This window comes from Xyrauchen texanus, chromosome 11 (assembly GCF_025860055.1).
Source record: "Xyrauchen texanus isolate HMW12.3.18 chromosome 11, RBS_HiC_50CHRs, whole genome shotgun sequence".
NCBI classification, from domain to species: domain Eukaryota; kingdom Metazoa; phylum Chordata; class Actinopteri; order Cypriniformes; family Catostomidae; genus Xyrauchen; species Xyrauchen texanus.
Window position 1 is genome coordinate 14,835,034 of NC_068286.1, and position 22,538 is coordinate 14,857,571.

The 22,538-nt window shown below is 37.0% G+C and overlaps 2 protein-coding genes across 2 annotated transcripts; one reads left to right on the forward strand and one right to left on the reverse strand.

The window, feature by feature from the left end:
• Positions 1-678: 678 nt before the first annotated feature.
• Positions 679-7,405, reverse strand: LOC127651314 (C5a anaphylatoxin chemotactic receptor 1-like). The gene is made up of 7 exons (XM_052137096.1): positions 7,384-7,405; positions 4,471-4,610; positions 4,109-4,298; positions 1,547-1,685; positions 1,270-1,434; positions 1,078-1,156; positions 679-891 (listed from the first exon to the last, which is right to left on the reverse strand). The coding sequence occupies exons 1-7, from the start codon at positions 7,403-7,405 to the stop codon at positions 679-681; spliced, it is 948 nt and encodes a 315-aa protein (XP_051993056.1).
• Positions 7,390-13,642, forward strand: LOC127651631 (NADH dehydrogenase [ubiquinone] iron-sulfur protein 8, mitochondrial-like). The gene is made up of 7 exons (XM_052137566.1): positions 7,390-7,455; positions 8,720-8,773; positions 9,228-9,293; positions 9,396-9,485; positions 9,574-9,746; positions 10,593-10,721; positions 12,520-13,642. The coding sequence occupies exons 2-7, from the start codon at positions 8,731-8,733 to the stop codon at positions 12,649-12,651; spliced, it is 633 nt and encodes a 210-aa protein (XP_051993526.1). The 5' UTR covers positions 7,390-7,455; positions 8,720-8,730; the 3' UTR covers positions 12,652-13,642.
• The last annotated feature ends 8,896 nt before the right edge of the window (positions 13,643-22,538 follow it).

Consider the following 22,538-nt stretch of genomic DNA (forward strand, 5'->3'; position numbering starts at 1 on the left):
ACCATTCACTTGCATTCTATGGACCTTCAGAGCTGAGATATTCTTCTAGAAATCTTTGTTTGTGTTTAACAGAAGAAAGTCATACACATCTGGCATGAGAGTGAGTAAATAATGAGAAAATCTTAATTTTGGGGTGAACTGTCCTTTTAAACCCTGTCCCTTCCCACTGCGTAAGAATTTTCCCCACTTCCATTGAACAGTAAGTGCCTCACTTGAACTTGGATCTATGTTTTTTCTTTTCTTTTTTTAAGAAAAGGAGGGATGAGTCAGAATAATTTTTTATGGCATCAACATTATGCCACAAATGTAGTCGATTGAACTTAACTTGTATTGAACCTCGAAAATTCCTTTAGTGATCCTCAGCGTCACTATTTTTAAATCTTTTATCCATGATAATCATCTCTTATCTCTGTAATGTTCATAATATTCCCCATGTTTCTCCATTTATAAGTATTCTGAACTTGACAGCGGTAGCAAATAAAACAAGCACAAAAGCCAAAACAACAGCATTATCTGCTTTATTATCTGCAGGTCTGTCCCATCTATACTGCAATGTTTATGTCATATAAATAGAACAAACCTAGTCATGAGAATGAGTGTCATTAGTTATCAATAACATATTGATGTGGTCCATTTCAAGACCTTGCAATAAAAACAAATCTTTTATTATGGTAATCCTCATATTTCAAGCTTTGCAATGCCAGTCAGCACTGGCTCGGAAGGGCTTGATTTCTTATTGTTCCACAACAGTATAAGCACCGCCTCTCTGAAGTCTTTATTTGTGCAGTAGATTAAGGGATTCAAACCACAGTCCAGATATGCCATTACTGATGAAAGTGATCTCAGCCAATCAGGAGAAGGAGACAGATCAAGCATTCCAAGGAGAACCAACTAACAGGACAACAAGCATAAACAGAATTATTGCCATGGAAAAAAAATTTTACTGAGGAAATCACGGTTAGCTGTACAGAAGATTATACCACATTTGTTTGTGTTTTAATCCCTGATTGGGAATGGTACTATAATAAAGAGTGAGACCTTTAATACATTGTACCTAATTTATAGGACTTTTCTTACCTCGGATGCAGTGAATGGAGCATAGCAGAACAGATACAAGATGACCAGCAGTGGGGTGATGGAGGACAAGTCATCCTGGCTACAAATATAATTAAAGATACAATTAGTTGGGGTATAGGCAAACTTATATAATAGGAAATTAGCTGTAATTCCTTCTAAAAAATCGAGCCAAATGAAAATGTCTCTACAAACCTGGAACAGTCTTTCCCATAGCCTATGTGTGTCAGGATGGAGCAGGACAGTATGAGGAGGAATGGGACAAAAATGGCTATGGAGAAGGCACAGAGGATGTAAACCAGCATGTCAGAGTAACTGTTTTCCCAGAACACTGCACATAACATCTCTGCTGGATCATACCTGAACAGGGGACCCAGAGCACAAAGTTACACCAAAGTATGGATGTTATGGAGATATACATATATTTGGATAGTGGGATTTTAGTTCTAAATTACTTATCACTCTTGCTCACCTTATCCAGTCATACACTACTGGCACTGCTCCAAACACTGTTCCAGTACACCAGGATGCCAAACATGCCACTGCCATGACAACAGACAGCCCTTTACCTTTGGAGGGAATTCCCATAAATCGCTGAACACAGAGAACCGCTGAGTTGTTAGGACAAGGAAGAAAAGACATAAAATCCTTAGAATAGACCTTTTCACAGACTGTGATGATGCATTTCTGCCTTATTTAGTAGCATAAATCTAGCAAACATTTTGATATTATAATTTTTTTTAAATATTGAATTTATGTTTATAACATTTAGCTTTGTGTTGTATTACCCTGGAATTCATTTAAAAAAATGAATTACCACAGCTGTGGTATGTTTCTATTGCAGCTGCTGAGAGAGTGACAGTAAAGTTGGCATCTTCTCCCATCTGTCTATCTTAATCCACCGCTCTCTATTTTTTCCTCTTCTGGAAAGTCATTCAAACGTAATAGTGGATTTTTTCTTTTGGTCTTGATGCAAATGAGTAGTTTACATAATATTTGCTGTGATTTCCCATTCACTCCCATTCACCGCTGTCGAAGTTTACCCTGCAAAGTTTATTTCCGCGTTTCAAAACCCTGAGTGTGAAAAAGGTCTATCAGCCCTAAACCCCTAAAGGCTTGCATTTATCATGTTATAGGTGAAGTGTGTAGTTTTTTATGTTAAAATACTTCCTCATACAGTATCAGCTTAGTACACAGAGAAAACTAAGCAGCCATGCGTAGGTTCACTGTAAACCCTACTGTTGTCATTACTGGACAAATACATTACTTGAAATGTCATATTTTGTGTTCATAACTCAAACATCTATGCTCCTTGAAATTCTTTATATTTAAAATCTATAGACTTAAGGTTCAATCAAATTATTGAGTACAAAATTGACGCTATGGGGAATAATCCCTTACGCTTGAATTATTCAGTGATGTTTCATTGGTCAAAGGGAATTTATGGGGGCATTAATTCATTGTTATTAAAAATTAATTGAGGTTTTAGCTTTTTTGGCATATTATTTATGTTATTTTGTTGCAAATAGTAAGGGTTGTAATGGTGATATGTGTCCTCTTTGGTCAAGTTGGACCCTGTTAACTATATCTCAGTTCACCTTGTAATACAGGTACATATGCATTTCAGTGGAGAATTAAGTTTAGACTATTTAATGATTGACTTAGAAGCTGTGTGACAAGGAGGAGGGCATGCCCGGCTCTGAATTGTCATAATTAGCTGGGAGGGGGATAAAGACGAGCCAGGAGCGCCAGTTCGAGAGAGAGAGACACACAAGTGGCTGCATGTGTGTGTGTGTGTGTGTGTGTGTGTGTGTGTGTGTGTGTGTGTGTGTGTGTCTTTATGTTTAAGTTAATTCCTGTAATTTTAGTTATGTTAACTGTTCTGCCAGTTCCCGCCTCCTCGTTGCCCATCCTTTACCAGTTACAATCGTTTATAATCTTCTTTATTTAAGCTGTGTTATTGAGTCAATTCAACTAAAATTATAAAGTAAACACAGCAATATTTAAATAGCAAATGAGTCTACTTGCATTTAGTTATCTTAACTTGATTACACAAGTTTTGAGGTGCCGTTACTCAATTCAATTGAGGGAACAAGTTTACCCAACCAATTGATTAAAGTCAACTTATAAGGCATTTTAGTGTTGATTTCTCTGAAAAGTGAAACACTTTGGCTCTGATGTGCTATCAGAACACTGCTCTGTTTGTTATAGACAAACAGATAGCAACATTTCACTGGAGAACTGTCTGAAACAGTCATTATTTGTATGTATTGATCAAATAACACACTTCACATAAATGAAATGAGCTCACCCAAAAAATGAAATGTCTTATTGAAAGTAATTTTCATTTCATTAATGAAATATTCCTTTAAAGGTGCACTCAGTAATTTTTGTTCATGTCACTTGGACTTACAGTGACAGCTAGTGGTGTGGATGCAGCATCATTCAAAATCAAGAGCTTTGAGTTACAGATTCCATTGTAGAAATGTACTATTCACAATCATCCACGATTAATTTGATCCAAGAATGAAACAGTCTAATAACAAGATGGTTACTGAGAATAAAAGGATAGTTCACCCAAAAAATTTAATTCTCTCATTATTTACTCACCCTCGTGATAACCCAGGTGTGTATGACTTTCTTTCTTCACCAGAACACATTTTCATTTTTGGGTGAACTATCACTTTAAGTCAGTAGTATTCAGCTGGTCATGGGATTCTAACATGGCAGCCCCCATGAGGGTGCCCCTGTCATGAATAATAAAACAGCTTTTATAAGGTCACTGATATGAATAGAGTCCTCATCTCATGTGAGTGGTCATGATTTTATACATATGTTTCAAAATTACAATTAATTTCTTTAGGAGTAAATATTTTTAATGGGGAAAAAATTACTGAGTGCACCTTTAAGAATCGAACCAATAAACATTGTTATTAATAATAACAATGAAAGCAGTATTTGTCTTGTGATGTAAATTAATTATCTTTTATGCTGATCTATGACAAGCCTAATCTGCTCAAGGTCATAACCATACCTAAGCTTCCAATGGAAGAGGTGATGAAGGTGAACTTCAGCAGGCTGACCACCTCACACCACGGTGAAATCTGACCTTCACTCAGCACAGAAAAGAGGGAGCCACAGATTATGAAGATAGAGCAGAAGAAATCTGAGAGTGTGAGGCTGAGAAACGGCAGCCAGTATAAGCACTGAAAATGGTCTTTACACTGCGGAGGAGCAAAAAATAGACATTATATTTTAAAGTTGAAGGAATCTGTGGAAAGAAAACATACTGAAAACATTTCAAAGATGTCATCACATTCTCATTGAAACTATTAAGATTTATAGCCAATTATAGGTATTCAATTTAAACATATTAAAATGATTTCTTGCTCTTACCCTTACTTTAACTATCAAAACCAGTCCATTTCCGACAATACCCACTATCATCTCAGTTGTGAGAATGGGACCAAGCACAGACTTCTCAACTCTGGACCAATAGTTATCCTCAGATTTTGTTATGTTACTTGAAGTGTTCACTGAATTAAATAAGAATTTTAGTTAAACAAATGCAATTTTAAACAATGTCTAGAAATCAAATTGAACTAATTTGCAAAATATAAAAACTTTAAACAAGCTACTTAAACAAGTTATAAAGAACGTGTCAATGAAACATCAACTTTAATTTGTATTTATCTCTCCCAGAATATTGAATTTTGTGCTAAAGTTGTCAACTTACTTTGTCACTGAAGCAGCGTGCAACAGATAAACCCAACAATTCAAAAAAGAAAAGCTTCCTACTTTGTATGTTTTGAGGAGATGTGGCACCGCAAACCCAGATATGATTATGTGACGATAGAAGTGACACCTTTCTTTAATTAAACTTCTCCTGCTTCATTAAGCATTGGCCATAAAGCCCTTATTCAGCTGTCTTTACAGTGACAGCACTAACGGCTGTGTAGCAGAGCATCAGTTTAACAGAAAGGAGATTTCAGTTAATTCGCAGAACATAACAAGTATAAGTAGGTAACACTTTACAATAAGGTTCCATTCATTACATTATTCAATGCATTAGGTATCATGAACTAACCATTAACATTATATTTGTTACACAATGTATTCATCTTTGTTAATGTTAGTTCATGGTGGATTTCTGTTAACAAATAAAACTTTTGATTGAAAAAATCATAGTATATGTTGAAATTAACACATACATAAATTCCCTCCTAAATTTAGCATGTGTGCAAATTACCCTACATATAATGGTGGTAAAATGCGTACAAAATACCCATTTTAACTGTCCACATCTCTAAATTATATATGTAATTCCCTACAGCAATGACAGGACCTTTGGATCCAACCAATAAGACATATCCTCCCAGAATATATTTGAGTGCAAACAATAAAAGATGATCAGTTGTCTTATTAAAAATACAAAATTATAAATGCAAATATTGTGGTCAAAGTAATTCGAAATTTTAAAAATTCACTTGAAGGATATATATTCCATTAAATGTTTTAAAATGAGTTTCCTTTGCTTGAGGAGCCACTGGAAAACAAATATAATGTATTCACAATTTTTGTGCAGTTGGTTTATCATAAACTTGTAGAAATCATTACGGTATAAAAGTGTAGGATACAATTTAGAATTAAAGGCAGAACGAATATGTTTGTTGGGAAGCATTGTCATAAGGTCATTACTAGCAAATAGAAGGAATGGGTGTTCACATGTGCCATCTAGCACATGAACAAAAGTGTTACATTTATTTGCTTATGTACTAAGCAAATAAAACTTTTTGGATATAAACTTTTTTTATAATACGCTAAAATTGTTTGCAGTCACAATATAGGTTGTATTAGTACAACATCTTTGAAAGTTCACAGACTCCCATCCTCATTCATAAAGTAAACTATAGACCAAATACCCTTTTCGAGCCAATCAATAATGCATAGAAATTTGTGTCTGAATAAAACAAATCCATTATTACAAATGGGGGTACTATGTGGGGTAAAGATGTGATTATATAATAACTTCCAATACATCTAAATCTGTTGGTGATAAGAAGATCATTTGACTGGGAGTTTTGAAACAATAAAAACACATTTTAAAAGGAAATCAATTCCACCCAATCTCCGATCTTCAACATGCCATTTATACACTGAATGTCACAGGCTTGTAATCCACCATTTTCGTAATCTTGTGCTCTCTTAATGTAGTGTACACGCATTCTCCATATAAAATTTAAATAAATTTGGTTAACAGTCTTAATAGCTCTATTAGAAATAGAGAGGCATGATGCAGGGCAGATGCACCTGGCAAGAATTTCCATTTTAGTTAAATAAATCCTTCCAAATAGATAAATCCATTTGCATCCATACATCAAGTCTGCCTTTAAATTCATTCAATCTATTCCAGATATTTCGTTTTCCCTCATCCTTGGAAATGTGTATACCTAAATATTTAACACTCGATTTGACTGGGATATTATATGTAGCTTCAAGGGAGCATTCGTGTATGGTAATAATGTCACATTTGCTAATATGAAGTTTTAAACCTGACATTTTTTAGAAATAATTATTTAAATTGGTTTGGGAATCTGATCAAGAGCTTTTAAAATAATGTTTTGTCTTCCGTCAATTGACTATTCACAATTTGCTGTCCAAACCCATTTAATCTTTCAATATTTGATTCCCAACATCTCCGTAGCCACAATAAATAACAAGGGCGTAATGGGGCAGCCTTGTTTAACCCCTCTCTTGATATCAAATCTAGGTGACCTGCCTGTTGGCAAGGCAACTGAGCTATTATCAGTATCTGTGTGGAACAAATGAACCAAACCCATATATTCGTAAACATTTAAAAATAAAAGAGTGATGCTTTATAGAAATCTAAAAATAAAACAACCCCATCTTCTTCTATTTCTTTGTTATACTCTAGCAAACAAGTATAAAACCAGTCGAATATTATGCAATAAATCCAGTTTGTGTCTCCCCAATGATTTTAGATAAACCATGTTTCAAGAGAGTGTTATATATAATGGGTTAACAATTTGTAGTCATTATTTAACAAAGTTATAGATCGTAAATTGTCCAACAATCTAGGGTCCTTCCACGTTTTGGGAATAAGCGTTTAGAAACCATGTCTCATTGAGCTAGGTAGAACCGAATTATTAGTTCTTTCCTGAAAAGCCGCAAAAGAGACTCCCTTTATAGACCCCAAAAATGTCGATAAAAACGAAACGTAAGGCCATCTGGGCCAGGCGGGGTGAACTTATCCAGGCTGTTGTACGATTAACTAATATGTGACCTCACTTCCGGCGCTCTGCGTGTGCATTTCGATATCGTCCGCTGTTCTGGTTGAGAAGGCCAAATAGCGACCGTCCGGTGAGTGTGGACTGATTTTCAAACTCATTGTATTCATTGTCTATCATTTGAGTTGTCAGACACTGCATTATATGGAACTGAGCTTATTTACAATAATAATAATAATTAGACAAATATTGGTATAAAGGTTATGAGCATTAATAGCGTTACAGTCGCTATTGAAAGTCCTTGAGAAATGAACCTGAGGCTAAGCTACCACAGCAATGTCCACATTTATCCTTTAAGTATCGAATAAAGAACATTTAATCCATGATAATTGTGCGAAGGTTACATGCTTGAATGCATATCTATGTCTCACTTCCGCTGTTTTAAATACTTAAAGCGTACATGCTGAAGTTCGTGTCCTGAACTTTACTGCTACAGTTCTCGCTGTCTGGAATGTGTGCTCTTTACACAATTTTGTCATGCATTATATTGGACGTTTACATGTTTATAGATAATTGATATGTGTGGCTGAAAGCAACCTTATTTAATGTATTTGCCGCATCGGAACCAATGTTTTGGGTTTTTGTTTAACTTCTCTAGGGGGAAGTAACGCATGGCGCACAGTTTAGTAAAAACTACCTATATATAGGTACATATATATATAGTTTTAGATTAAATTATTGACATTTTTATATATAAATTCCTCACACCGAAAGAAGCTATATTTAGTCACAGGACCTAAAATTTGAATGGTGGTGGCCCAGGGGTGCACAGCACAACAAAATTATCAATGCAAATAAACGCTGAAGACTCAACGGAAATAAACCAAAGCACAATGAAATTATCCACAACACGAATGAGCTACAACACGATGAAATTGAGCCACAGCACAATAAAGCTACAACACAATTAAACCACAAAAAAAAAAAAAAAACAGAAAAGCCCAATCAAAATGAAATTAAACCACAATACAATATAAAAGCCAGAGTACAATAGGAAGAAGTCACAACAAAATGAAGCTACAACACAACCACATTAAACAGCAGCATAACAGAAAAACAAAGCGAAATGAAAACACAACAACATTAAGTCACAACACAAGAAAATTTCAGCCTTTTCTAAATATTTTAATAATTTCTTAATTGTCATTGTATTGTGGCTTCATTTCATTGGGGTTTTAGCTTTTTTTGTGCTTTGCTAATTTTGTGTTGGACACCCCTGGGCCACCATATAAAATTAATCAATATATTACACCAGAACATTTTGATGATATGATCTGATTACAGCTGAAGGTATAATAAACCACATATTCCCTCATCCTCTTCCCTATTACTCACAGTGTACTTTAAGATGTCTGCAGCATTACGCCTGCTCTACAATGTATCCAGGACAGGTGGGTCTACATAGCAACATTAGTAGTGCAAGAATTCAATAGAAACAACTACATTTACATGTATATATTAGTGTTTTTACATTAAGGGGCCATTTTTGCTACTTGGATTTGATTTTCAAGAACAAATTCTCAAGATGGAGTATTTATTACCTCTAAGAATTAAATCAACATCAACACATTTATGCCATCGTATGTACTAGGACTATAGTATTTTGAACTAAATCAGATGTAAAAAAAACAAAAAAAAAACAAACAAGAAAACAAAAAGGCTTTTTTTTTTGTCGCCACATTTTGAATTTGAGGGGCATTTGTGTAAATTTTGGAGGCATTTTTGCCCTGGGCCACCTTAATTTCTGACCCTTGTGTATATACATGTCAACAAAATGTTGTTGAGAGTTAAGCACAGATAATTTTATTGCATTATGCCTGATAATAACATGGGATTCTTCTTTAGGGTCATTTGTGGCCAGTCAAAATCTTGCACGTCCTCTCAGCCTATCGGCGCACAGAGCGGGAATTAGTGAGTATTTCTAGCTACAAAAACAGGAACCAATATTGTACTCTAGTGTATATTTATTTCAAAGTCTTTGCATATGTCACATTGCCTATTTTCTTTACGTAGAGTATGTCAATAATGATGAGGAAGCCACAGATATGAAGTCCATCACGGACCGTGCGGCTCAGACTCTTCTGTGGACAGAGCTGTTCAGAGGCAAGTAACAACATGTAACTTTCTATTATTATTTTCCCCCAAAATGATATCAATCTGAATAGTAGGAACCATCTGAATGTCGATACAGGGTTGGGAATGACTATGAGCTATCTCTTCCGTGAGCCTGCTACCATCAACTACCCTTTCGAGAAGGGCCCTCTTTCTCCCCGTTTCCGTGGTGAACATGCATTGCGCAGGTACCCCTCTGGAGAGGAACGGTGCATTGCGTGTAAACTATGTGAGGCAATCTGCCCAGCACAGGTACAATCTTTTTTCATACTGCCCTTGGTCTTGCTGCTTATATTGTGTTTACAACAATGTAATGAAAAGCAATAACTTAATTTTTTTTAGAAGACTTAGCTTTGTCACAAATAAGTTGGAAGTGTATTTATTTATTTCTCCCCAATTTGGAATACCCAATTCCCAGTGCACTCTACGTCCTTGTGGTGGCGTAGTGACTCACCTCATTCAGGGTGGCGGAGGACGAATCTCAGTTGCCTCAGTGTCTGAGACCGTCAACCCGTGCATCTTATCACATGGCTTGTTGAGCGCATTACCGTGGAGGCTTCAAGCCATCCACCGCGGCATCCACGCACAGCTTACCACGTGCCCCACCGAGAGCGAGAGCCATATTATAGTGAGCATGAGGTTATCCAAATTTGACTATACCCTCTCTAGCAACTGGGCCAATTTGGTTGCTTAGGAGACCTGGCTGGAGTCACTCCGCACACCCTGGGATTTGAACATGCGAACTCTAGGGGTGGTAGTCAGCGTCTTTACTCACTGAGCTACCCAGGCCCCAGGAAGAGTATTTATTTACAACAATCAGTGGCGGATTAAGGCATGGGTGACATGGGAAGCCGCCCGGGGTGACAGCTTGTTGGGGTGGCACGGGACACCCAGACAGACAAGTGGGCACCCTGAACTCCACTAGCCATCCCATTTCCAACCACCCACAACAGCAGGATTTGCCTAGTGCACCATATACGTTAGAACTGCTACTGACAACAATATAAAATGTGAAAGCTGTCAGTAGTATGTTGTATACCTCTTCCCTTCCAAAGTAATGCATGTAAACAGGTGACCCCCCCTGTGCTTCTCTTTCAGGCCATCACAATTGAGGCAGAGCCACGTGCTGACGGCAGCAGGCGAACAACTCGCTATGACATAGACATGACCAAATGCATCTACTGCGGCTTTTGCCAGGAAGCCTGCCCTGTGGATGCCATTGTAGAGGTGAGAAACTGACAGTACACTTTAACAATAAAAGAAACTGCAACAATACAAGTCTTTCAACAGTGTTGGCAGTATTGCAGTTCTTTATTAAAACCTACACCTTTACAAGGTATCAGGGTAAATTAATTTAATGTCACATTAGATTTGTCTTATAGGGTTCATCATTTACTCACTTTCATGCCATCTAAGATGTGTATGACTTTCTTCTGCAGAACATAATTGAAGATTTTTGAGGAATATTTCAGCTCTGCATGTGCATACAATGCAATTGAATGGTGGCCAGAATTTTGATGCTCCAAAAAGCACATAAATTCAGCATAACAGTAATCTATACAATTCCAGTGGTTAAATCCACTTTAGAAGCAATTGGAAAGGTGTGACAAATATTTAAGTCCTTTTATTTCTATAAATTCTCTTTTAAGATAAAGATCTTATAAAATATTAATTGTGTATATTACTGTTTTATATATTGTGTATATTACCTTTTAAAAACTACCATGATATGCACAAGGAATGTGAATCGTCAAAAACATGAAAGTGGAGAATTATTGTCAAAAAAGGACTTAAATATTGATCTGTTTCTCACCCACACATATCATATCACTTCAGAAGACATTCATTTAACCACTGGAGTCTTATGGATTACTTTTATGCTGCCTTTATGAGCTTTGTGGTGCTTTAATGTTCTGGCCTCATTGTGAGGACCTACAGCGCTGAGATATTCTTCTAAAAATCTTAATTTGTGTTCAGCAGACGAATGAAAGTCATACACATCTGGGATAGCATGAGGGTGAGAGAATAAAAAATTTTGGGTGCACTATCTGTAGGCAAACAGGGGGGACAAACAAAATTCTGATTTGTGTCAAATTAACAGATATGTTATTAAGAGGGATAGTTCACCCAAAAATATAAATTCTCTTAGAATTTACTCACCCTTATGATATCCCAGATGTGTAAGACTTTCTTTCTTCAGCAGAACACAAATGAAGATTTTTAGAAAAATATCTCAGCTCTGTAGGTCCGTACAATGCAAGTGAATTGCGACCAGACATTTTTAGCTCCAAAAATCACATAGAAGTAACCATAAAACTCCAGTGGTTAAATCCATATCTTCAGTAGCGAAATAATTGGTGCTGGTGAGAAACAAATACAAATTTAAGTCCTTTTTTACTCTAATTCTCCACTTTCACTTTTACATCAGAAAGTGAAGGTTAAAGTGGAGATTTATAGTAAAAAAGGACTTAAATATTCTGATTCTCACCCACACCTATTATGCTTCTGAAGATATGGATTTAAATACTGATTGTCTTATTGGTTTAAAGTTTCCTTAATGTGATTTTAGGATGTATAAATATCTGATCACCGTTCATTTGCATTATATGGACCCAACGGTGTAAATATTTTTCTAAAAATCTTCGTTTGTTTTCTGCTGAAGAGAGAAAGTCATACACATCTGGGATGAGGGTGAGTAAATGAATCATGATCATTTTCATTTTTGGTTTAAATAACCCTTTAAGCCTTGCAAGGTTAATGTAACCTAATAGACCTGACACTGTCTCGTGTAATTTTAATCAAATAAAATTAATGTCAACAAAAAGGGAGAAACACTTTTTTTTTTTTTTTTTTTTTGTTCTTCGTTCTATAAATGGCTGTTTACTTCAATAATTGGGAATTGTGAAATTTAACTGGTATTGGTATCTACTACTGAAATGTACAATCCAACATTAACTGACCATTTACTCAACCGGACCAGATTAATTGAAGCAAATGTCTGCCTCTACCTGTCTGTCTTTCTCAGGGCCCCAACTTTGAGTTCTCCACAGAGACTCATGAAGAACTGCTGTATAATAAGGAGAAACTCCTCAACAATGGAGACAAGTGGGAGGCTGAGATTGCTGCCAACATTCAGGCTGACTACCTCTACAGATAGACAGTCTGTCAGGAACATATTTCAACACGTACAGTGACAATAGTCAAAGTTTCAATAGATAAAGTTAGATTTGGTTTTAGACAGTTACAGTTATGCTGAGTGCACCTCAAAGCCCAGGGACTGACTATTTTGAAGGTGCACATACTTTCTGATTTGTGTTTCAGTGTGAGCATACACTTGCGGCCAAACGTTTGGAATAATGTGCAGATTTTGCTCTTATGGAAAGAAATGGGTACTTTTATTCACCAACGTGGTATTCAACTGATCACATTGTATAGTCAGGACATAAAAAAAAAAAAAATGACCATTTGAAAAAAACATTTTCAGAACATCTTAAATACTTCAAAAATCCTCCACATGCAGCAATGACAGCTTTGCAGATCCTTGACATTCTAGCTGTCTGTTTTTCCAGATACTCAGGTGACATTTCACTCCAAGCTTCCTGTAGCACTTCTCACGCACCTTACAGTCTAGCTGATCCCACAAAAGCGCAATGGGGTTAAGATCCATAGCACTCTTTTCCAATTATCTGTTGTCCAATGTTCACTCTTACCTTTTCTTTTTGTTTTTCTGTTTCAAAAGTGGCCAGTATGGATTTACTTCACACAATCATGTTCATAAACTATATTGTTATTAGTGTTGCTTCACATTTAAACATTTCTCTGTTCATGCAAAACAGTTGTTGAGGTAAATTCAGGAATAAACAGCCTAATGGCAGACAAACCAAGTTGTTCTTGAAAACTGGATGATGCATACTGTGAGGCCAATGATAAATCCTCATTTCAAGGAAGTCAATCCATTTACATTCTCCCTTCTTCCTCATCCAATTTAGAGGATTTAAAAGAAGGTATAACAAATAATAGCACTTCATTGGTGGTGGTGTTTTGCTCTCGTATACTTAAAGATCAACAGTTTTGTTTGTCACTGTGAGAACTGTACAAAGACTAAATACTTATTTATATATGTGGACTCTATAAATGAATAAATTAAAGTTTTGTTCAAATCTTTCCTTAATCTCTTGTGTATTTATATAAATATATTGCTTTCTTATATTGATTATTAACTTTGTTAATGTTTGATACCTTCATAAAGATTTTATTTAAGTGTATTTATTGTTTTACAGATTTTCAAATACTTTAATTGCTTGCAATCAAATTCATCTAAATAATTCATCTCAGGGCTGGTTTGGATTTGTTTAGAGCTGAGAACTATATACTGAAAAATATTTAAATGCCTATGGAGAAAATGAAGGGGAAATATACTTCTGGAACCCAGGCCACATAATGTGCAACCCTAACCCTTTAGGATTGTTTCCAAATTATAATAGAAATTCCTTTAGCAGTTTTTTACAAGAGCTATAATATTTTAATAACGTTGCAAATCATTGAAATTTAAGTCTTAATACATCTTTAATGCATCATTGTTTGCGGTAGAATGCTGGAGTGTTCTTAGCTCTGTAGTAAACATTCACAGACAGAGTGGGAAATTATAAGCTCTATCCAGACTAATAAAATTGATAGTCTTGTGTACTGATGCTTTTTTTTATAAAACATATATGTGGTACAGCATTGGTTAAATTAAAGACACAGTGGGACTATTTTCACTGTTAAAAAAAAACTGGGTTGCCAGAATGATTATGTAAAAAATACATAAAAAATTTAAACAAATTTACAAAACTGTAGCAATGAGGGAGGTCACAGGAGCAGGATCTAAACGCAGCTACTTTAATAACAATAAAACAGAATACAGGGCAGGACAGGAAACCAGGAAGTAAAACAAAAGTAAACAAACAGGACTGGAACCGACGCATGAACGGGGAGAAACATTAACAACAGACAAAAAAGGAGAACCGAAAAACAGGGCATTATATACACATGAGGGATAATTAGGTAAATGACACACATGTAAAAACAATGGGGAACAGCTGTAAGTGATAAGAGCAGGGGATTATGGGAAGTGTAGTCTGCTGAGAACAGATGATATGGGTAAAACACAGGGCAGACAACAGTGAATCAGGACAGAAGCCGTGGAAGTCGGAGCCGTAAGAGACTCAATTGGCAAGCCGTGGTAAGTGGAGTCATGGCAGCCTCGAGGTGCAGAGCCATGGAAGGTGGAGCCATGGAATACTTAAGGGGTGAAGCCGTTGAAGGCAGAGCTGTGGCAAGCTTTAGTCTAAGAGTCCAGGATGACTGGAAAATGGACTCAGTGGTCATGAACATGAGCAGAGTCTTGGGAGTGACCTCTGTGGTCGTGGGCATGGTTTGAGACTCGGGAACAACCTCTGTGGTTGTGGGCATAGACAGAGACTCACGTACAACCTCTGTGGTCGTGGGCATAGGGTGAGACTTGGAGACGACCTCTGTGATCGTGAACATGGGCATAGTCTCAGGAAAAACCTCTGTGGTCGTAGGTATGGACATAGTCTAGGGAACGACCTCTGTGGTTGTGAAAACTGACAGAGACTTGGAAACAACCTCTGTGGTCGTGAACACTGAGGTTGTTTCCAGAGACTTGGAAACGACCTCTGTGGTTGTGAATACTGTCAGAGACTTGGAAATGACCTCTGTTGTCGTGAACACTGGCAGAGACTTGGAAATGACCTCTGTGGTCATGAGCACTGGCAGAAACTTGGAAATGACCTCTGTAGTAGTGAACACTGGCAGAGACTCGGAGACGACTTCTGTGTTCGTGAACACTGGCAGAGTACTTGGAAATGACCTCTGTAGTCGTGCACACTGGTACAAACTTGGAAATGACCTCTGTGGTCGTGAATACTGGCAGAGACTTGGAAACGACCTCTGTGGTCATGGAAATGAGCAGAGAATTGGAAATGACCGCTGTGGTCATGGACATGAGCAGAGACTTGGAAACGACCTCTGTGGTCGTGGACATGAGCAGAGACTTGGAAATGACCTCTGTGGTCGTGGACATGAGCAGAGACTTGGAAATGACCTCTGTGGTCGTGGACATGAGCAGAGACTTGGACATGACCTTTGTGGTCGTGAACATGGGCAGAGACTCGGAGACAACATCTGTGGTCGTGGGCATAGACAGAGACTCGGAGACGACCTCTATGGTCGTGAACATGGGCAGAGACTTGGAAACGACCTCTGTGGTCATGAACACTGGTAGAGACTTGAGCTTTTCTCCTCTTCCTCCTCCTGTGGGCAGCTGAAGTAGGCAGCGCAGGCTCTGGGATGGGCGAGGCTGGCAACGCTGGCTCTGGGACGTACGAAGCTTCCAGCTTGTTGGCCATGGCAGGCTTAGGTGTTGGCTTGTTGGCCGTGGCAGGCATGGCCATTGGCTTGTTGGCCGTGGCAGGCAGGAGTGCTGACAAGCTGTGAAGGGTCTTTGTGACTTGACTGAGACATAGCGTGGAGCAGGCTCGGAATTGACTGGGACATGGCGTGGAGCAGATTCGGACTTGACTGGGACATGGTGAGGAGCAGACTCGGACTTGACTGGGACATGGCGTGAAGCAGACTCGGACATGACTGGGACATGGCATGGAGCAGACTCAGACTTGACTGTCACTTGGCATGGAGCAGACTCAGTCGTGGCTTTGACAAGACGTGGAGCAGACTCAGACGTGGAATATTGCAGGACAGGTAAGTTCGCTCGTGTCAGCCGAATGAAGGGCGCTGCTAGATCCTTTTCGGTTTGGGTCGGTTGTTCTGTAGCAATGAGGGAGGTCACAGGAGCAGGATCTAAACGCATCTACTTTAAAAACAATAAAACAAAATACAGGGCAGGAAAAATGCAGAAACAGGGCAAGACAGGAAACCAGGTAGTAAACAAACAGCACTGGAACAGGCGCATGAACGGGAGAAACATTAGCAAATGACAAAGGAGAACAGAAAAACAGGGAATTACGTACATGAGGAATAATTATGTAAATCCCATGCTCTTATCACTTCCAGCTGTTCCCTATTGTTTTCATTTGTGAACATCTGGAAGTGATAAGAGCATGGGATTATGGGAAGTGTAGTCCGGTGGGAACAGATGACACGGGTACAACACAGGCCAGACAAAATGGAATCGTAACAAGAACCTGTAAAATGTACAGTTTAAAATTGCTGTTTTTCCATTATATTTTATGGTGCAGCAATGTTGTATATATTATTAAATAATAAACTTAATATACGAACCTTCTGAAACTGTAAAAATCTGCTTTTCACTTAATGATTTTTAATCACCATAGTAATTTCAGAAGGGCACATGATGATATGAAGTTCACCAATAGTGGCCGTTCCAGGACCAATGACCAATAAACATGTAGAGACACATGTTGCACTCACACACACAAACAATAAACATCATCAGGGTAACATATGTGAAATTAAAATAATGTAATAAACATTAACTAAACTACATAACTGATATTAAAAATAAGAAGAAACATAACTATTCCTGTAAATTATAATGAAATGTAATGGGTCATGCAGGGAATTCTGGGAACGCTGTTGAAATGTTTTTTACCATAATTTGAACAACAATTAACAGTAAAAAGTAAATTTTCAGTACTCTCTTGTTAAATATAATGTACATTTTTACTGGTAATTATACGGTAAAATAATGTACCAAAAATATTTTTAAAACATTTTACCACAAATCTACATGTATTGTCTTTTTAAATATATATATATTTTACAAATACGGATATTTTACGGTAACTACCAGTTAACCAATTTACATTTGTTTACTGTAGCATTTAAAAAAAAAAAACATTTTACTGTTAAAAATACAGACATTTTCTACAGTGTAGAAGTTTATTTATTTTGAGGCTTTTTAGCGTTTATTTGCAGGACAGTAGAGGTAGACAGGAAAGTGGGAAAGAAGGGGATGGATTTGAAACCAAGTACCCGTGAGCCAACAGCTCAGTTACAGTACAGGTGCAGAGCAGTACCGGCTCCATCAGAGATATTTATTTTAATTCGCAGTATTTCAGAGATGGAAAAGTATCCAAATAAGTGCACAAATAAAAAGAAGAAACAATCTCTGCAATGGAACACAAAACTTAATATTTCCTGGTTGAGTGATATTTCTGTCCTCCCAGAATTAATCCACATCCTTTGGTTCCTCCTAGTCCTGTGGGCAGGCCTAGACCAGTCATGTACAATACAATATAATGTTAACCTTAGGAAATCTCAATGAGAACTTCATAAAACCCTGGCCAGCCTGTATCATACTTGCCCTTGCTCTTTATAGTCCATTGACTCATCTTTCTAATGCAAAGCACTTCCATCAGAAACCTGAATGAAAAAAAAAAAAAAACATTCCCGCTCATCTCTGAGTCAGACAAGGATAAAACATTTAAATGGGCAAAAATGAATACAAAAGATAAAATTAACTTTGTCCCTCCTCAAGGGTAATGCGATGGCAGCTCCCACATATTTGGTTAAATATCAGAGTAAAACATATGTGCAGTCATAAATAAAATGATGGAAGCACCTTTATTTTATCAACACTTTTTGCAGATAGAGATACTTTATTGGGGTGGAGGAGAAGAAATGAAGGGAAATTCCTTAACCTCTATGGAAAGAAAGAGGTGCTCAATAAAGAATGTGGAAAAAGGATAATAAGTATATTTTCTATTTATAATATAGGCTGTACTTGATTTTCAAATAGTTTCTTGTAAATAAACATCTACAGGAAATGTCAGGGCAGAGCGTGATTTTTGTTTTTCAAGACATTAATTTTCATTCTGTGCATGTCCTCTGTAGGGGACAACAGGACTTGATACATGGAGATGCTGCAGGTGAACAGGGTTAAAAAAAAAAAAAAAAAAAATTCCTAAATCAGATATTCCTCTAAAACTTTGTCAAGTTAGCACAAAGTTTTACATAACAAGTTTTATATTATCATGAAACACATGATAATATAAAAAGAGAATACACTATAAGCATACCGTTAGGGAACACCCATTTTTACACAAATTGTGTAATAAAATATGAAGTAAATATTACATAAATAAAAATCTATAGGCTAATCAATTTCAAACATACTTATGAAACTGTGTAAAATGTGAAAAATGAGTCCTAATGCAGTAAAATATGAAGAAATCGTCTATATAATATTTTTTGCTGGGCTCCAGTATGGTAGGTGACCATTTTCCCGGCTGCATATGCATTTAGGCCTATTATGAGGTCTAAACCTCATCTGTGGCTACTTTCAAGACCCACTTTCAAGACCCAATTAAAAACATATCTATTTAACATGCATTTTGGATAAGGTGACTCTATGTATCCTATGTTGCTGTAATGTATGTGAGGGCGTCTAAATGTATTTGAGAAATGTACAATGTAAAGCAACCTTGAGCTATGGAAAGGCGCTATATAAATAAAACTTCTTCTTCTTCTTCTTCTTCTTCTAAACTACTTCAAAAGGATCTCACAATACCAGAAACTTTCACATCTCAAACCAGCGTTACAAATGTAATGGGTAAAATGAGAGAAGATTAAGAATGACTCCATACCTCCCTAGGGACAATTTGATGCCATCTTTGATTAAATGTTTGGGTTATGTGTATCTATTTAACATAAAAAAAATTGATGAATAAAATAACAAAATGTGAACAAATCAAAGTTTTTTTACCCTTGCATTTTAAAGCAAAACTATAAAGCTGTGGTGAACTCCGTGTACAAAACTATAAGCGAGAAAGACGGAAATGACAACGACAACAAAAGCAAGAAATTGCCCAAATCCTAAAACAGGAAGTATAGGTGGGCAGGGCCAGACAAATTAAATAACTGCATTTGTTATCATAGTTTCACAAAGCAATACATTGTTTTTCCTGTAATCGTCGTGGAGTAGCCCATTCACGAACCAAACAAATTTGTACTGGGCTGGTCTTCAGAAATGACGTACGTAGGTCTGTTCATGACTGAAATTTGGCTTGTGTAACACACAACTGCTGATCAGTTAGGTTTCGATAAGGGGTTTGGGTAAGGTTATAATATTAATAAGCATGTCCTTCTGCATTAGACATCCGGGCATTTGCACAAGATGAAATCGTACAAATTTATACGAACAAACTCGTAGGAAATTATATGAAATATTATATGAAAAATTATTATTTTCCTGGTTATTATGGCCCATCGCATAATGGTATGTGAGCATTTTGACCAACACCGTAAATAAGCCATTTTATCGCCACAATCCTTAATTACCTGTACATTTCTTAACCTGCAGTACAGCAAGTTCGCCACTAGTTAGCCATGTTACATTTAGGTAAGTGGACAGGTAGGTCTTTTTTAAATGATGGGTTAAACCTCATCTGTCATCTCTACAAGTGATTTCATACAAAGTAAATTAGCACTTTATTGAATCTTAGAGCAATGATAAAAGGCAAGAGTAAAACATATGCCTAGGAGTATGACGAATTACAGGTGAAACTCGAAAAATTAGAATATCGTGCAAAAGTTCATTAATTTCAGTAATTCAACTTAAAAGGTGAAACTAATATATTATATAGACTCATTACAAGCAAAGTAAGATATTTCAAGCCTTTCTTTGATATAATTTTTATGATTATGGATAAATTATAATTTATGATTTTATGATTTATGATTTTATGATTTATGATTATCATTACAGCTTATGAAAACCCCAAATTCAGAATCTCAGAAAATTAGAATATTACATGAAATCAATAAAAAAAAAAAGGATTTTAAATACAGAAATGTCGGCCCTCTGAAAAGTATAATCATGCATATGTACTCAGTACTTGGTTTGGGCCCCTTTTGCATTAATTACTGCCTCAATGCGGCGTGGCATGGATGCTATCAGCCTGTGGCACTGCTGAGGTGTTATGGAAGACCAAGATGCTTCAATAGCGGCCTTCAGATCTTCTGCATTGTTTGGTCTCATGTCTCTCATCTTTCTCTTGGCAATGCCCCATAGATTCTCTATGGGGTTCAGGTCAGGCGAGTTTGCTGGCCAATCAAGCACAGTAATACCATGGTCATTGAACCAGGTTTTGGTACTTTTGGCAGTGTGGGCAGGTGCCAAGTCCTGCTGGAAAATGAAGTCAGCATCTCCATAAAGCTTGTCTGCTGAAGGAAGCATGAAGTGCTCTAAAATGTCCCGGTAGACGGCTGTGTTGACTCTGGACTTAATAAAGCACAGTGGACCAACACCAGCCGATGACATGGCTCCCCAAACCAACACAGACTGTGGAAACTTCACACTGGACTTCAAGCATCTTGGATTGTATGCCTCTCCATTCTTCCTCCAGACTCTGGGACCTTGGTTTCCAAATGAGATGCAAAATTTGTTCTCATCAGAAAAGAGGACTTTGGACCACTGAGCAACAGACCAGTTCTTTTTTTCTTTAGCCCGGGTAAGACGCTTCTGATGTTGTTTGTTGTTCAGGAGCGGCTTGACAAGAGGAATACGACATTTGAAGCCTCAGTCCACTCCGTGTGAAGCTCCCCCACACATTTGAATGGCCTTTCCTGACAATCCTCTCCAGGCTACGGTCATCCCTGCTGCTTGTGCACCTTTTTCTTCCACACTTTTCCCTTCCACTTAACTTTCTATTAATGTGCTTTGATACAGCACTTTGAGAACATCCAACTTCTTTTGCAATTACCTTTTGAGGCTTTCCCTCCTTGTGGAGGGTGTCAATGATGGTTTTCTGCACAACTGTCAGGTCAGCAGTCTTCCCCATGATTGTGAATTCCACTGAACCAGACTGAGAGACCATTTAAAGGCTCAGGAACCCTTTGCAGGTGTTTAGCTGATTAGAGTGTGACATTTTGAGCCTACAATACTGAACCTTTTCACAATATTCTAATTTTCTGAGATTCTGAATTTGGGGTTTTCATAAGCTGTAAGCCATAATCATAAAAATTATATCAAATAAAGGCTTGAAATATCTTACTTTGCTTGTAATGAGTCTATATAATATATTAGTTTCACCTTTTAAGTTGAATTACTGAAATTAATGAACTTTTGCACGATATTCTAATTTTTCGAGTTTCACCTGTATGTTATTTAAACGTCAGATGATCTGTGTACAAGTACAGAATGAGAACACCTATTTTAATCAACCAAGTTTATTAATGAGCACCGTTGTATCTTGATATGCAAGAATTAATGCAAAATGTGCAATAATGACCACAAGAGGGGCTATTCTGGTTTATTGTCAATGTTTTTATTTTGTCATTCAAGTTAGTGCTGTGCCATGTGAAAGTGATAACCTGCTCTTGTAAACCAGATGTTTGGATGATGGTTGTTTCTTCATTTGCTGAATATGAAATGGCATACTACAATACTACTGTTACTAATTATGCCATATAGATATGGCAGAAGTAGTAAGAGTATGGGTAGTATTATTTAATTCCTAAGTCAGCCACTGAACTCCCACAAGATCTCACAAGTACAGATTGAATTATCGTAATTATAGGCACATTTAGAGTTTAGTAGCCCCCAAACTATATTGTCAGAATCATGAGAACCAGGCCTGTACTACAATGTAATATTAACAAACATCTGAATTCTGTTGTTTTTGTGAAAGTCCACTCTCTTAAAGCTGCTGTGTAATTTTTTCTATGTTAAAAAATGTCTCATATCGCAACGTAAGATGCAGAGACCATTCATGGGTTGCTTTCCCCCGAAAAGTGTCAGCCCTGCGGCTCTGTGACGTATATTGCTCTTTTTGTTTAAGCTTCCCAACCAGTTCATCACAACACATCAATATTGATTCAACTAATAGTGTGAGATTATCTCACTATAAGACTATCTGTTTGATCGACCAATGGAATATAGGGTGTGTTTTAGGAAAAGCTGTTTGAAAATAATGTTTAATTTTGTTGTTCCTTTTGGTGACGCTATTATTGCAGAAATGACACAATTTAATCAGCTTTAATCTTAACATGACTGGA

Bases quoted from the DNA above. Each gene is read 5' to 3' on its own strand.
- LOC127651314 (XM_052137096.1), bottom strand. From the start codon at position 7,405: ATGCACACGCAGAGCGCCGGAA. The intron at 1,435-1,546 runs GTGAGCAAGAGT...TCCCCTGTTCAG, and splicing joins GTAGTGTATGACTGGATAAG to GTATGATCCAGCAGAGATGT. The intron at 892-1,077 runs GTAAGAAAAGTC...TTGTCCTGTTAG, and splicing joins CTCCATTCACTGCATCCGAG to TTGGTTCTCCTTGGAATGCT.
- LOC127651631 (XM_052137566.1), top strand. From the start codon at position 8,731: ATGTCTGCAGCATTACGCCTGCTCTACAATGTATCCAGGACAG. The intron at 8,774-9,227 runs GTGGGTCTACAT...ATTCTTCTTTAG, and splicing joins CTACAATGTATCCAGGACAG to GGTCATTTGTGGCCAGTCAA. The intron at 9,486-9,573 runs GCAAGTAACAAC...ATGTCGATACAG, and splicing joins GTGGACAGAGCTGTTCAGAG to GGTTGGGAATGACTATGAGC.